Here is a 16,837-nt window from a genome sequence, read left to right as displayed (position 1 = left end):
TTAAGAACTGTGGCACGGAATCGTGCCATAAACTTACTGGTATGGTACGACACGGAGTGTGCCGGGCTATACCGATGCGTGTCGGTTACAAAAAAATATATGTGTGCCTACACATAATAATATAAAAAATTTATTTTTCTTAGCAATAAAATTTTCTAGTTACTTATTATATATCTTTATCAAATCATTCGAATTTTATTGAAAAAATTATTTACTAATTTAAAGTAAAAAGGATTTTGAATTATGTCATCAGCATGGGAGCTATATTGTATCAGAATCTTATTGGCACAATACGATAAAATAAATACGTCTCGTGCTACATTCCATACAAAACTCGGTAATCTCCCATGAAACAAAAAATGAATGTGTAAAAATGTATAGAGACCTCCTCAACTATATAGCGTTCTAAAATAAACTCAACTTTTATTTTTTTTAAATTATACCCTTTAAGAAATTTTTTTAAAATTATATGGCTTAACAAGCTATTAATAGTTAAACAATTTTGTTTTATTTGCCACTAAGTAGTTTAAACAATTAAATTTGATAAAATTACCAATCAAATTAGATAAAATTTTTAATTTATTGTGCTAAAATTACTTTATTCCAGTGTTCACAAAGGAAAAAAAAAAAGAAAAAGAAACTAGAGGTGCCACTATAAAAAAGTTGGGGGTTAGTTCATTTTTTTTAAGAGAAACACAATAAGATTATACTGATTAATCAATATTAAAGAATAAAAAATAAAGAGAATAGAAGGATGAAAATAAGCAGCTGAGAAAAAGTAAACAATATTGAAAAGTGTCATCAAAGATTGAAAAGATATGCAGATGCAAATGCACAACTCTATTAACCTTGAGTGAAATTTTCCGATGAAAGCATGATCAACTGATCCAGATTCGCCTGTAGCATTTTTACCCAATCAATATTGACTGATTTTTGTATTGATTTATCTAGCAAAAATAATTTAAAAATTAGAATTTAGAATATATAATTTAAATTAAACTTAAAATTTGAGATAAAAATCAAAATCAGATTTGAGAACTCTAAAATTAAAAAAAAAAACTTATTTTAAAAAGTATAATCCAATTTTTTTTCAAAAAATTATCAAATACTCTGTTGAAATAAAAATAATATATTTTTGACTCTATAATTGCTTTCTGGAATATAAGCCAAACAATTATTAATGGTACGTTGTTTTTTTTTGTTAGTGAGCTGCAGGGGTTTAGAGAGGGACAGAGAGGGAGAGGCTTTTTATCGATCGGTGGAGTGGCAGAAGCCGCGGAAGCTTCTCTCCATTTCTCTCCACTCTCCCCTTCGCCTCCTCCATCCTCCTCGCCCATGGCGGCGGCGCTCTCGCCATCGTTCTCCTCCCCCCTCCCCCTCCCCCTCCCCCTCCNCCCCTCCCCCTCCCTCTCCGCCCCCGACCCTTCGTCGTCTACAAATTCCCATCCCCCCACCACCACCACCGTAGTCTCTGTTCACACCTCAAACGGACTCTCACTCTCTCTTCGCCCACTCGCCGCTTCCCCGCGAAGCCCACCGCCGCCGCCGCCGCCGCCGCCGCAGCGCCATCCGACGCGTTCGGAGCGGAGGGGAGAAGCGGAAGAGGCGAGAGGTACAAGAACAGGTTCCTGGACCTCGGCCGCATCGGGTCGGTCGTCGACGGCGCGGCGGACGCCTTCTTCAAGAGTGAGATCCGCCGGAGGCTCGCCGTCACCGCCGCCCTCATCGTGCTCAGCCGCGTCGGCTACTTCGTCCCCCTCCCAGGCTTTGATCGGAGATTGATACCGGAAACCTACCTCAGCTTCACTCCCGGGGCCGCCGGTGAGTGAGCATCTGGTTTTTCGAAACTTTCGGGACAATAATGTTGTTTGAAACCGAATCGAGACTTTTAATGGCAATTTAATTGCTGCATCTATGCTTGAGTTGTGATCAATTTGTGATTTTAATCACTATGAAAGCAAGGTTTTTGCCATATTATTTATTGTCAATTAGCGAGATTATATTGAGGCCGCAGTGTATAAGTTTTGAGATATACGAAATTGTTTAATTGTGTTATCATAGTACTTATTGTTTGAGTCATATTTATTTTTTGAGCTGCTGCTAAGTAGTGCTTATTTTTTGAGCTCCCTTTTCATGCAGATGATTTGGGTGATTTTACTGCGGAGTTGAAGCTTTCACTTTTCCAGCTTGGAATCAGTCATCAGATTTCTGCATCCATTCTTATGCAGGTTATGATCTCCGTTCTTTGATGATTATTTGTGTAATTCGATGCTGTAACGCTATTCACCAAATTACTAATTACAACTGGTTACTTGGGTATTACTTTCTTCTGTATTCCCTAATCATACTGCGTTATCTTTCTGGACAAAACATCTTATTCACTAATAGTGTATTCCCTAATCATACTGCGTTATCTTTCTGGACAAAACATCTTATTCACTAATAGCTTCCACACTGGGACACAGTTCCAATAGCATAGTCTTTCCCAGACTCCGATGCTTTTACCAGAAACCTTCAAGCGATATCTTCAAGCACTATTAGTGAATTAGAGCTTTCTAATCTGTTGCTTCATTTTCAGTCCCCAGAAATGAGTATTAATAAACTTAATTTTATATTGTTTCTTCTTCTTTTTTTTTTTTTGGCTTTTCTCATGGACTTTTTGATTTTATGAGCAGGTACTCTGTCATATAGTTCCATCCTTGGTAAAGCTACGGAAAGAAGGTTTAGATGGCCAGGAGAAGATTAAAGGCTATATGTGTGTCTTGTTATCCATCTCGAGCAGTGAGACTGATCCTCTTTGAAAATTTACTGTGTCTGTCATTGTTATTCTGATTATACTCAAATTGCAATTTCTTACACTTCTTTATAGATGGTGGACTTCATTGGGCTTTGCAATACTGGGAGCTATCATCGTTTCGTCCTATTCACTTCAGTATTCAGTGTATGCTGCCAGTCATAGGTAAGATGCCTTTTTAATTTATTGACATTGATTAGATAACTCAGAGGCTTAGAGCCCTATTATGTGCACTTTGTTGTAAATTTAAAGGCTTTTGATTCCAATTGAATGTGAGTGTTCATGTGCAATTGTTCTACTAGAAGATTATTTCTTTTCGGCACTATTATATTCCTAATTTTGCGTTACAAGTTTTTGTGGTAAAGTTTGAAAAAGAATTTGTTTATGGTTATCAAAGTGAGAGTGCATTGGAATGTGAGGCCCTCGGAAAGAAAATTAAGGGCTGTGACTTGTGAGTGAAGCATAATAAATTGCGACATTACCATTTTTCTATTTTCTTTATCTTTCTAGCCATGTTCTCTTTTTGTTTCTCCAAGTCCCATATACTTCCATCACATCTCCATCATTTGAAGGTGTCTATTTTTCGCTGCTAGAGAGAGCCTAACTGGCATAGGTTTTTTTTTTTCTTTTTTTTACCCTGGAAGAAGCCCATAGGTTATTCCCTAAAGCCCAAAGATCCCTCCCCAGGAATTTGCATGCCCCTGTTTGAACCTTGATCAGCCAGCACTACTGGTACCAAACAGCTAAAGTGCTAGCTGAGAAGGCTAGGAGGTGTTGGTGCGCTATAAGTTCATCCAAAATAGTGGTAAGAAGCATTTGTTTCTACCTGACACACTCAAATTTGATAAACCAGAATTGTAGGGTGTGGTTTGACATAAATGGAGGCAAAGATTAAAATCAGAGACTACTTGTCATTTAAGTATTTAACCTTTAAAGTTTTTATATTCTCACAAGATGAACAGTAGATGGGTGAGAGTGGTAAATTTATCTGGCTGATCCATAAACTTTATTAGAAGCCTGGATCAAAAAGGATGGATAATAGCCCCATTTAACTAGATTTTGCGGCTTCCACATAATCTGAAGTTCTACCCTTCTTTTGCCTCTTTTTTTTTTTTTTTTTTCCTTTATAAGCCACAAATTCTAGCATATGCCGAGAAGCTGAAAACAGCTTTTTCATTTGTTGAAAGAAATTTAAGCATCTGCCAAAGTCAGGAAAGTGCTTTGCAAGCATCAAAACCTTTTTTCGTTCATACAAAATGTGAACCAACTATAGCTAATTATGTTGCACACAGCTCTCTATTTCAAATTGTTCTATATTTTACAGCTCGTTGACTTTATTCTTTCGTTACACTCCCAGGAACTTGTGTTTATTTTTCCTACATATAAGAATGTATTCAAACTTATATAGTATTTTTGCAAATCTGTCACTAGTGGAATCTTCTTTTTGCAGATTCAAGCACATCATCATGACAAGCATCTTATTGGTTGTTGGCGCAATGACTATGACATGGATTTGTGACACGATATCAGAATCTGGATTTGGTAAATTTTTTTATCAAAATCATCATGCCTTGTTGCTTTTGCTCAGAAATATATTTTTAAACTATGTTATTTCCTTCACATTTTATGATCTTTCTGATTGGATTGGATGTACTACGACATTTCTATCTGCAAATTATCTGTAGTATGACAATCAGATGGGCAGGTCTGGTTCCGTGTGGTGGCATCACAGTCGATGTTAGCTAATATCAAGGCACATGCAGCATATGCTGTCAAAAATTTGTTTACTTTTGTTTTTATTTTTATTTATCTTATTTTATTCACATAAATTTTTTTTAACACTTATCTTTCAAGCTTGCTTGTTTTATTTTATGGTTTTCTCTGACAATTATCTTTCAAGCTTTTGCTACACTACATGATCAGGTGGAGCACAATGCCCTTTCTGTGTCTAATTCTATATATGTTATACAGGTCATGGTTCTTCACTGATAATCTGTGCGAGCATATTGACTAGTTATACAGAGACATTGTACAAGATGTTATCTCAGCTTGCAGGTTGGTTTCTTCATTCTATTACTCCTACTTTTTAATTTAAAGGAGCTTCTTTTAGTTAGCGTTGGCTTGATTTTGGAGAAAAGAGTTTCCACCATGTGGCATCATCGTGCCTGATTGTATAAATGCTCGGCGTTATCGGGACTCTTTAGAGGAAGTGTCAGTGTGCATATGTTTGGATGGGCATATACGACAGATATAGTTGACATCGAAATATGAGTTCACTTTAAATCATATGTTCAGAATGAGTTATACAATTCATATGACTCAGAAATGGGAATTGTTCTGCAGGGATTATATGACTTTGCTCACTATTTAGAGAAGGGAAAACCTCAAAAAGCCCTCATATAGTCTAGTGCATTTGTAGTTTGCTATCTTGTGGTTCAAAATATAGTACTTTGCCGCCTATGGTTTCTGCTTTCATTTTCTGTGAAGACCTGTCCATCAAAAAAAGGTTGCAACATGCTATATTTTATAAAAGAGTAGTAGTTAGTCCAATCTTAGGTGGTAGAGGGCTACATTTTACCACCTTGTGTTTTATGGAATTCAACTCTTTGTGACCTTTTCAATGGCAAATCTTTATAGAAAACTAAAATAAATCCATAGGGGGACGAAGTGCTACATTTTTTAAGCATATGTGCTATACTGCTGGAGGGCTTAACTTTTTGTTTTATAAAAGTATTTTCTTTTTATTTTTTAGTTTGGCCAACTTTACCGAGTACTTACTGCCATTATTAGCATATCAAGTATGTGTGGTTGTTGCTTCTTTCTTGTTTATTTACTGGACCCTCTTCCCCTTTCTCGCTCTCACACATTGAACCGCTAAACTTGTAATCAGGAAATCTGATCAGCTGCTGGCCGTACATATTTGGGATACTTGGAATTTTCACAGTAGTCACTATGTGGGCAGTTCTTCTTACGGAAGGTTGTAGGAAGATTAAGTTGCAGTATTACGCTTTTAAATTGGCTTCTAGTACAAGGTCATATTACTGTGCTGTTTCTAGTTTTTGTTTAGTATTTACTGCTGTATATTTGCCTGCCTTTTGTTTACTGAAGATGGCAAGAATTTGTTATAATAATAATTATTCTTGATTTACTAGGATGTTGTGCGTGTGGATTTTCCAAGGAACTCGTATAATAATATAAATAGATTCTGCAATGTAACCATGAGTAGCGCTACTATAGTTTTATTCCTCTGTTATGTAATGAGCTTGAGCATTAACACTGTGGATGTCCAGTGTTGGTTCCTTTCACTCTTCTATATCCTATTTGTTTATATATATTTATTTGAATATCATATTCGATACTTTGTTAAAATATGTTTCAATTCAATATTTACTATAATTCATGTTAATTGTATTATTCATGGACTAACAAACTCTGCATAAGGTTCACTGCTTGCTTTCTGAGAACTTTCTACTTGTTACCTACTTTAGCTGCAGTTGTGCCATCTATTTAACTCTAAGCTACTGAAATTGTCTCCCTTCTTTTGGTGCATAGAAATGAAGGTTCTGCGGTAACAGAGGTAGAGCCCTATATACCCTTTAACATTAATCCAACTGGAATGCAGCCTGTTCTTACGACAACATATTTATTGGCTTTCCCTGGCATCATGGCTAGGTAATTTGGTTGTGGTTCTTAGGTACTTTGTTATTTACTTGGTTACATCATACACTTTTTTCTGATCAACAATCTTTGCTTGCAGTATTTTTGGGACACCATTTTGGGAAACGATGAAGGAGATATTGAACCCTAGATCATCAGTTGGGGCATATCCATGGGTCTATTATACGATTTATGCACTATTTGTCTTTCTATTCAACATATTTGACATTGTAAGTATTTTTCATCTCATACCAATTAACTTTGATAAATTTACATTCTTCTTGACGCTTGATAAGAAAGCTAGATTGCTAGAGTATTATAAGGATAAGGATTTGAACACCAGGTGGGTCTTTATTTGGTAGTTTACCTGATCTGTTTGATAAGTCTGTCAGTGAACGTCTCGGCCTTAAATCTAAGCTCATTGAAGTTTCACTCATGAGAAGAGCTTTTGCCTCACATTAGAGTTGAAAAGAATACTCTCAATAATAATTCCTTAAATTGATTGAATTCTGTTTGTTGAGTGTGGATACCATAAGGATATTGGAGACACACTTCTAGACTTTTGACTGTAAATTTCCATACAGTGTCTTTCTAGATTCCTAAATGAGCTAAAACTGAAAGCTTAAAAATATTCTGACCTTGCAAGATAGGAATTTAAAATTGATGTAGCAATTATAGAGCCAACTTATAGAGCCAAAAGATAAATAATGTATTTTTGAATATCTCCTCCATACTGTAACCTATGAATATCTTACAATGCAAGACTTTATTATGATAGAGTGATAACGATAAACACTAATCTAATGCTAAGACATAACACTTTGCTTCCAAGTATCAAGTTTTAGCATTCACTCATCCATTGAATGGTATGGTGACAAATATGAAGAGCTGCAGGCTTCATGTAGATCAGTCTCCTGACACCTATAGAACTTCGTCCAGAAGTTTCTTTGTCTATTCTTCTCATTTCTGAGTGGTAGGTTGGTGCTGTGTAACAGTGGTGTAAATGATTGAAGCTTAAGCAAGCTGAACAGACCTTGGCTCTGCTCAAATTGCTATAGAATGTGAACAATTCTTGAGCTTGACATTTCAAGCCAAATTGAGCTTGGCTCGTTGTCGTTGGCTTGGATGAGAGTTAGATGCAGAGAATATAAAAGACACATCGATCCAGATGATTTTTCAAAGGGTGAAAAACTGAATAATATTGTTTTGCAGTTTCAGAGCTTAAACCAACAATTTTTTGAGGGGATGCAAACAACAAGTGCAGCGACTAGTTTCTGCCGTTCTTCATATTGAATATCCAAATTTTAGTGTAAAATGTAGAATCCCAACAATCTATTATTTCTCAACATGTTCTTTGTCACAGTTGCTTGCTTTCCTCTTTTTAACATTTTTTGTCGAATATTCCTTCTTGCTCAACTGACTCTGTGATGGTAGGCAAACTTGCCTAAAGAGATTGCTGATTACATGACAAAGATGGGTGCTCGTATACCGAAGATAAAGCCTGGAAAGGCAACAATTGAGCATTTAACAAAGATTCAAGCATCAACACGCTTTTGGGGTATGTTTGTTTCAATTTCAAATATTTATCGTATGATGGATAATCTCTCTTTGTTGCATCTCATACTAAAGAATTTGGTGAGTTCATCAATATCAATTTACCAACATTCTCATTTTTTTCGCAGGAGGATTGTTACTAAGTGTTTTAGCTACCTCTTCTACATTGCTTGATCATTATCTGAAACGCATTAACAAACAATTTGCAATTGGGTTTACATCAGTCCTGATCATTGTAAGTGCAGCTTTAAACATCCTTATTGTTTTGAATGTGATAATTCGGTATGATGATTATACAATATCATTTGCTGCTGTTCTATGTAACATTTTATCATTTAGCATTATACTATCGATCGGCCATGGGCTTCGTAGGCGGCCTTTAATGTTTACATTATCAAATCTCTTTTATAATCAGCTGTCAGAACCATGGCATACTGGCGCTTGGTAAAGAGCTCAAGTAGTTGCACATTCTTTTTTGTGATAAAGATTTATCAGTACTGGGTGCCTTTGCCTATATCTATCATCATTTGATGTAATTATTATTTATAACTTACACAAGGGCAGGAGAACCCACTCTTTCCTTTCGGGTGAATTTGTGCAATTTCGCATATTTGTTGGTGTTACATAAAGAGTACGTAATAGGTAGTAATTGTGGTTCCACATAGAGCGCACATTAGGTGATTTCAATCAGTTATTTTTGAAATGCAGTTTCCTAAAGATACAATCATGCCTTTCCAGAGGGTTCATTCGTTGCATTTACGTAAGTTAGAGCTTTTTAGCGTGATAAGTGTAACGGCTATTGCAGGTCGGCTCAATAATAGAATTGAGAAGATCCTATCAGGCGTATAATGTAATGCCGGCCCTAAGCAAGGTTTTGAGGAGATACGGTGTTCCACAATAAGGAAAGAATCAAAAACAACAGCGTCACCGTCATTTACTACCAAGAATAGCCTGTTTTCTCATATCAGCTGTCGTGCTGGTGCCATCAATGTAAGCACTCGCCCCGGGAGTTGTCATCATTGGCACATTGCACAGAAAATTACCTTAAAGATGGCAAGCATATGAAGAGGGAGGATAAAAGGTGAAGTTACATGGAGATCAATTTCTCTTGATCTTCCTTTTGCTTTGGAATTTCCTTGTTATATTTTTATAGGAATTAGAATAGCGCTTGCGAAATGGTGTTGAAATTGCGGAACATTAGGGTTTTTCCAGTTGATAAAAACTGTGGAATGTTTGTTTCTGCTGGAAAGTATGCTAACTCAGTTTCTCAGTGAGGTTAATGTAATATATAGTGATAATTGAAAAGAAAAAAAACGAAAGGGTAAGGTTTGCTGCTAATTTTCTGTTTGTTATCTTTTCATTCCTATGAAATTGTATGTAAAACCTTTTGAAGGTTCTTTTTTTATTTAATATCTTAAAGAAATGGTTGGAGTGTTTATTTAGATTTTTACTTGTTTGCATGGTAGCTAACTTTACATATCAAAAGTCTCCTGGTTTGCTAGCCTTTTTCTTTTCTGCGTGTTGAGGAGCAAAATTAAACCAACTCCCTCTGCGCTTTTAAATGCTTCAATTTAATTGCATTTTAAATTAAATTTAGAAGTTTGCAGAGACAAATGTTTTGCTTAACTATCAACCGCTTGCAGTTAATTGAAATCTTCAGGTTCATCAGTTGGAAAAGATATAGTTGTAAGTGATTAAATTAAAAGGAACCATCATTAAATAAACAAAAGGTAAAATTGTATAGAAATCCGAACTATTCTATTTTGATTCAACTACCCAATTTTTAGAACTCTCAGATTTTCATATTCAATCTTTCAATTTGTTTGATTTAAAATATTTGATAACTTTTCTCACACAAAAATTGCAAGCTTTTTGGCTTTCTCTAACTTGAAAGGAACAATCATCGCGGAGAATTTGAGGGGTTTGTTTCAAAAATGGAATATATGTAAGGGGCGTGTGTAAATTTTACCCAAAAAAATATAAAAAAAAGGAAAGATAAAAAAAGAAAAAAAAAAACAGCGGCTTCCACGTGGGACGACCTGCCAGCACGCAGCAGTTGGCTGCGCGTCCAACACGACGACTGGAGAAAATGTTTCGTGGACCCGGTGCACCATATCTTCTATGGGCCGTGCAAGCTAACTTGTCCTTTCTCAAATTATTAATAAATTTCAGTTTAATATTTTCTTTCTTTTTTTTTTTTTTTTAAGATGTTCAGGGTTGAAAGGAATGATAATGAGATGAAGTTCTTTGTTTGGATTTCGAAAAATTTTATGTGAGGATATTTGTATAGTTTATTCTGCATAATTTTTTTTCTGATTAAAATTAGAAATTTTATTTTTGTTTTTAAAAAAGTCTTAGTTAATATTTAGGATATGATAAGGTAAGGGATGATTTGGTTTATTTCGAGAAATGATTTGAAGACTAAATATAGTATTTATTTCATATATATTTGATCGTACTTTCAAGTACTATCATATTTTTTATGTACTAATAATATATATTTTGCAAATAAATTAATAAAATACTGAATATTATATTTATGTATCCAAATAGCGACTAATTTAGATAGCCTATGCAATTGTTTTACAAGATTTTGTCCATCCTTTCTAGATACCTTTCTTTCCAAATACAAATCAACAACCAAACAAGTAAACAATTAGGATAAATTACCAACTATTCCCATGCTGCAAAAGACTTTTTAATGGTTAATATTTGAGATCTCCCGTTCGAAATTTTAAATTTATTTTTGAAAAAAAGGTGAGTGATTATATTTCCAACTAAGTTTATGTTTTTTTAAAAAATATAATACTAAAGCTAATAGTTTGCTATCATTCTCTTAAAAAAAAATAAATGTAATAAGTTTAGGGATGCAAACGAGGCGGATCCGGGGGGCGGGAGAATTCCCCCACCTCCGGCTCCATTTCTTATCTGGGCGGGGCAGATTCGGGCCGGGTTACTTTTCATTTTATTTTTGGCTCCCACTTACCGCTCCATTCGGGGCGGATCGGGCGGGAGCGGATTTTTAACGGATCGGGATAGATTGAAGGAAGAAAATAGTCTCCAGCCTCCCACTCTATTTACTTGGCGGATCGGGACGGATTCGGGGCGGGTTATATTTTTCTATATTTTTTGTTCCCACTTACCATCCCATTCGGGGCGGATCGGGACGGAGCTCCACCAACGCGGATCCATTTGCATCCCTAAATAAGTTGCACTTTTAGCCCTCAAACTTTTGCTTATTTTACTTTGGTCACTAAACGAATTTACGTGGCTTCCAAACTTTCTAAATGTACTAAGTTGGTCAAATTTGTAATATGTGCGGCAATCCATTTTGATCCTTCTATCCGATCTATAAAAATTTGGATTTTACCATCCAACCTTTCGAGTCATTTCATTTAAGTTGAATGATAATTTTTTCACTTTAGAATTTAGATTCAGTGTATATTTTTTGGCGGCTTAATTAGAGTCTTTTATATAATTCACCTGGCTATTTTTTAATTGAAATAAATAGAATGTCCAAATTTTATAACAAGAGAATCATCAAATAGCTAAAAGCAAAATAATTAAATAATTTCAAAATTAAATCAAATTTTTTTAAAAATTAGATTGTTGGACCAAAATAGTCCTTGGTTTTAAAAAATTTATATATTTTAAGGAAAAAAAATATTATCTGTACAGCTGATATAGTGGTGTACATCTTACACGTTTGGATCTAAAGATGCACAAAAACTCCAAATTCTTTGAAATTTTAGTTAAAAAAATTGATAAGACGAGTCATTAAATATAACTCAAGCAATGCTACTTAAACATCCTAAAATTTACACCCTATTCACTAGTTTTATCATTTTTTTCGTAACTTCAAGGTTGGAGCGTAAATTTTACACACATGTTTTAGGTGAACAGGTAGCATTACACTTTTAGCAAATTTCTTTAAAGGCAAGGGCTGGCGCGCAAAATCTCCGTCGAAGACCAAACTGAAATTGACTAAAAGGTCAGGGACTTATGTTTAATTTTCACTTTTTTTTTTTTGTTTTTTGGCTTTTTTCCTCTCCTGTTATTAGCCCACAAACGACAAAACTTGCATTTCTCCCACCTTCCTATTTTGATTACCTACTCCAAAAAAAAAAAAAAAAAAAAAAACATAGTATTTGAAGGTTGAAGCCGAAGTCGACGACCACGCCATGGGGCAATCACCTTCATCTTCTTCATCATCACCTTCGCCGAGCAATGGCGGAGGAGGAGGAGGAAGACGAAGAACGAGAGACGACGACGCCTCTTTCCCCCACTACCTCCACCACCACCCCCAACATCTACAAAACCGTCCTCCCCAACCCACCTCTTCTTACCCTAACCCTAACCATAACCCTAGCTATTCGCACTACAACTACTGCCCCCAATACTACGACCCCTCCATCACCCCTCCTCGCCCTCCTCCTTACTACGGCCCCCCTCGCGGCCCCGGCGGCGGCGGCGGCGGCGGGTGGTCAAGGAAACATGTGGATGTAACATGAATGAACGGAACCATGTAATAGAAGGTAGTTTTATTCTATGTTGTTATATTCCGCCGCCGCCGCCGCCGCCGCCGTACGTGGAGCACCAGAGGGCGAAGACGGTGAAGAACGACGTCAACGTGCACAGGGACGCGATCGGGCTCGTCCCCGACGAGCGCGACCCCGAGCAGCACCTCGTCTCCTTCACCTACGACGCTTTGGTCGATGGGAGGTACTTTGGCGATCCCGTCTCTCGCCATCTTTGTGTAGAGTGAAAAACCCTAATTCGAATCGAACTCTCTTTTTGTTAGTTAGTGAAAGATCGATTTAGATTATTGTGGAGATGAATTGTAAAAGTCAATGGAGACCCCCTCAATTATAGGTCATTTTGAAATGCTCCTCATAACTGTTGATTCGTTTTTATTTGAATGATTTTGTTCAATTAAATTGAGGATTGCATTAAATTCATTGATTATTTTATTAAATTTAATAGGTTTGATTACTTTGTAGTGAAAAAAAAAAAACTGGAAAAATTTAATGGCTAATAGCTGTAAAGCTATTAAATCTAGCAAAATTTTAATTTACTTGTTTTTCATCTTGGGATTCGGTACTGTCTCTGAAACTTTATTTGATGGGCTAATGGTGCAGAGAAGAGCTATGGGTAGTAATCTTAGGGTTATGATGCTTAATTTTGCCACTCTGTATGCATGTCAACAACATTTCGCTATGTAGCAATCACAATGCTAATTTGTGCCCTAAACTAGTCATAAATAGTCTCAATTTCTTTGACAGTTTAGGCAGATTGGTAATCCCATAGGAGCTAACTTGAGTTTTTAATCTGGTATTCTGGTGTGAATTGTTTTTAAAGAACCCAACCTCAGAAACTTGGGATGCATTCGGAGTAGATGTTTCCACCACTGTAGAGACAACATTGGTTCAAAACTTCAGATGATAGTATTGGATGGCCACGCAAGCTAGAGATACAAATTAGGTTTGATGTAATTAAAACCTTGCAACTCATATTTGGAAAAGCGAGTTTTGATTATTTCTGAAAGATTGTTTGATAATTTTTTTTTCACGTACTAACATAGAAAGAAGAGATCAATTCAACTAATTAATAAGCACGAAGCAGCTAATAGGCATTATGGAGAATAAATGTACAGAGAGTAGAGTAGCCTTGTCCATTGGAATAGATACCCATATGTTCAAATTTGGGAAAGATATGAGGAAAGCAAGGGCGTCTCTGCTGCTCTAGCAGGAATATTTTCATATAATCATCATATAACTCGCATTTGATCTTTTCCTACTAGGCTACTACTTTATAGAATTGAAAATCAAATAACCAAATAGGATTTCCAAGTATGTTTTTAGGGGGCTACGAGAGTTACAGCTGGAAGAAGTTTGTGAAATAAAAATTATAATGTATTTTTTCACTTTATTGAGTGAGAAATTGTTGCCTCACCCTCTTATAGTGTATGCCTGAATAAGCATCTCTATTTTTTTTTTCTTTTTTAACCAAGATTTCTTAGGATGCTTATAAAAGGGTGTTTGCAATCTGAATTATCTTTGTAGGGTTCTCATCATTAGTAAATACAATAACTTTTCTCGAAAGTATCTAAGAAACATTCTGGAATAATCTAACTTATATATGCATTTTAATTTCATTTAGGAAAATAAGATAAATAACTAAATAAGAGAAGTACCAGGCATCTACTATGATGTATTGGATGAGTTTCTACCTGAGATGGATGCATATGAAGTATTAGAATGTGTTTGCATCACTGTTCTTTCTGAAATTGCATTATTTTTTTTTCGTCAGTTCAATTTTGCACCATCTATTTGTATATGTTTGGTTTTTATTTCTTTTAAGAAACTTATTTGATTTTTCTGCTTTTTATACAGTTTCACTATCTATTACTTTGCGAAAGAAGGAGCAGATTGTAGTTTCTCTTCTGTATATCCCGATTTGCCCACATCTACAAAGACACCTTTCCAAAAGGGACTCGCACAGAAATTTGTCCAACCTTCTGGATCTGGTATAGACTTAGGCTTTTTCGATCTCGATGATCTCTCCAAGCCATTAAATGGAGAAATATTCCCCTTGGTCATATATGCGGAAGCATGCCCGCCACCTACAACTGATGGCGTACAGATGGAAGAGTCTAGAAGATCAGCTCAAGCTCAGATCACTCTAGCTGTTATAGAGAAGAATAGTAGCACTGAGGCATTCCAAGTCAAAGTAGTGAAGCAAATATTGTGGGCCGAAGGCGAGCGCTACGAATTGCAAGTAATCTTTGGCCTCGTGAACTCCGCGGAAGCAGAAGTTTCTGGTGCCGATAAGGACGATGACATGGGCAAAGAGTGTGTTATCTGCTTGTCAGAGCCAAGGAATACTGCTGTTTTTCCCTGCAGGCATATGGTAAGATCTTTGTTGACTGAAATATTTATCGAGTCTAATGTTGCATATTGATAAGCGTTATTAACTTATTACTGTTTATTGGGTAAATGGGCTCGCCGCCCTACTCATTCAGGACATTTCAGTATCAATACCCGACCTTTGAATTGTTACAACTAGGTGTCCAATCTTTGCATTGTTTATTTTTTCATTAATTTTGTGAGCTTAATTGGACCAAAATGCTCTCCTAATGAGTAGTCAGAAAATCGCAAAATTACCTGGATTTTAGATGATGAATATGGGATATTTTTGTTCAATTCAGTGAAGTTAACCGTAGAAAGGATACGATTGCAGCAAAATACAAAGGTTAGGAATTCCATTTCAAAATTCAAAGTTTGGAAACCGAACTGAAACTGCTATAGAAGATGATTGTGGGTCTTTTGTGGAATATAACCCCCTTTTTGTCCTCGTAAAACCTATCACTTGGCTGATAATTGCTTTCACTTCCCAGTGTATGTGCAGTGAATGTGCAAGAGCATTAACACTTCAATCGAACAAATGCCCAATATGCCGACAACCTGTTGAGAAAGTAATGGAGATCAAAGTTAGCGATGGTGAACAGTGAAAATTTCCGATCCCGTTTAAATTAGCAGGTGTGAAATTTTTCTCAAACGGCCAATGTTCCTTTATGTGTATAGTCTCCACATATATGCTTGTCCTATAAAAGGCGGAGTGGAATAATGGAATAACTTGGTATTTGTGGGAATAAGAATTGTATCCTGAGTTTCCAGTGTGATTATTTTCACCTTCATACTTGTATATAATGAATTTCTTAAAGTGCTTTACTTGGTTAAGTGGCTCCAAATTGTTGGACACTGCCGATATTGGAACCCTGTTATGTATTTACCTCATTTTTTACCGTTCATGAAATTTAGTTTGTGAGAAATTTTGCATTTTATTATGAGCCTAATGCGTTGCTTATCTGTGCGGGTACAAATTATCTGCAATAAAACTTTAGTACGATCTTAGTCTCTATGTGTTACTTTTAGCAAGGTACCTTATATCCTGGTTAGGTGTGATTAACATTTTCTCTATCAAATAAGATGACCAGGAAAGAAATTAAAAAGCGTAGTTCGTAACATTGGTTGTGAAAACTACTCCGTAAATTACAAGTGGAATGATCAATGTGATAAATGGTGATGGATCTGATGAATAGAAGTTTGAGGGGGTCTCCAATCTCCATACGTTTTTCGAGCAAAATTGGTATGTTCAATGGACTTATAAATGTACTAGGAGTCTTCTAGCGGAGGTAGTTTATTTGACTAGCACCCCAAATAACATAACCGTGCATTGAAATGGAGCCTAGAGGGTGGTTAGAATAATTGTGAAAATTTTCAAATAGCATAACGATGCATTTGTATCTCTTTCGTCTTCACACTCCTATGAGAGATCCCATGGTTCAAATTATATATAAAACTAATATTTTAAAAAATAGAAAATAACTAGTATTTAAAAAGCTTTTAGAAAATCAGTTTAAAAGGAGCATTAAATCACCTCACTAGTTTAAATGTTTGTAATGTTTGTTTTACTAAAAGTGGAGAGAGAGAGAAGTAACTTTCAACCGAAAATACCCACTTTCATTGTTTGGTTTACCAAAATTTCATCATTGGTCGAAACTCAACTCCCTAACATACCGTAATTAATTTGAACCGAAGTGAGTGACAAAAAAGAAAAGGGAGACTATTAAATAAATATTAATTCATCTCCCACACCTTCACTACACCTTCACTTATACGTCATTCACTTTCTGCTAAACAAACAAAAGAACTCGAAAAATTTGTGTATCATAAATATACAAACAAATAGTAAAGAAAATAATTTTTACCTAAACTCCAATTTATCCAAAATCTACTTCAACCTGAACTAGGGATGCTCTAACCACCAGAC

At 35.8% G+C, this 16,837-nt stretch overlaps 2 protein-coding genes across 2 annotated transcripts; both read left to right on the top strand.

The window, feature by feature from the left end:
* Positions 75-9,447, top strand: LOC109720048 (preprotein translocase subunit SCY2, chloroplastic). Its single transcript, XM_020246921.1, has 13 exons — positions 75-80; positions 1,224-1,821; positions 2,140-2,228; positions 2,676-2,755; positions 2,870-2,959; positions 4,245-4,336; positions 4,766-4,849; positions 5,685-5,826; positions 6,347-6,466; positions 6,552-6,681; positions 7,886-8,009; positions 8,134-8,240; positions 8,811-9,447. The coding sequence occupies exons 1-13, from the start codon at positions 75-77 to the stop codon at positions 8,904-8,906; spliced, it is 1,758 nt and encodes a 585-aa protein (XP_020102510.1). The 3' UTR covers positions 8,907-9,447.
* On the top strand, positions 12,233-15,848 carry LOC109720047 (probable E3 ubiquitin-protein ligase LUL3). Its single transcript, XM_020246919.1, has 5 exons — positions 12,233-12,325; positions 12,375-12,456; positions 12,574-12,727; positions 14,398-14,914; positions 15,402-15,848. Exons 1-5 carry the CDS (start codon positions 12,233-12,235, stop codon positions 15,513-15,515), a joined length of 960 nt encoding a protein of 319 aa, XP_020102508.1. The 3' UTR covers positions 15,516-15,848.

Source organism: Ananas comosus, linkage group 14, assembly GCF_001540865.1.
Source record: "Ananas comosus cultivar F153 linkage group 14, ASM154086v1, whole genome shotgun sequence".
Classification (NCBI taxonomy): domain Eukaryota; kingdom Viridiplantae; phylum Streptophyta; class Magnoliopsida; order Poales; family Bromeliaceae; genus Ananas; species Ananas comosus.
This window is presented reverse-complemented; position numbering and strand designations above follow the sequence as displayed.

Bases quoted from the DNA above. Each gene is read 5' to 3' on its own strand.
- LOC109720047 (XM_020246919.1), top strand. From the start codon at position 12,233: ATGGCGGAGGAGGAGGAGGAAGACGAAGAACGAGAGACGACGACGCCT. The intron at 12,457-12,573 runs CGCGGCCCCGGC...ATATTCCGCCGC, and splicing joins CTCCTTACTACGGCCCCCCT to CGCCGCCGCCGCCGCCGTAC. The intron at 14,915-15,401 runs GTAAGATCTTTG...TTCACTTCCCAG, and splicing joins TTTTTCCCTGCAGGCATATG to TGTATGTGCAGTGAATGTGC.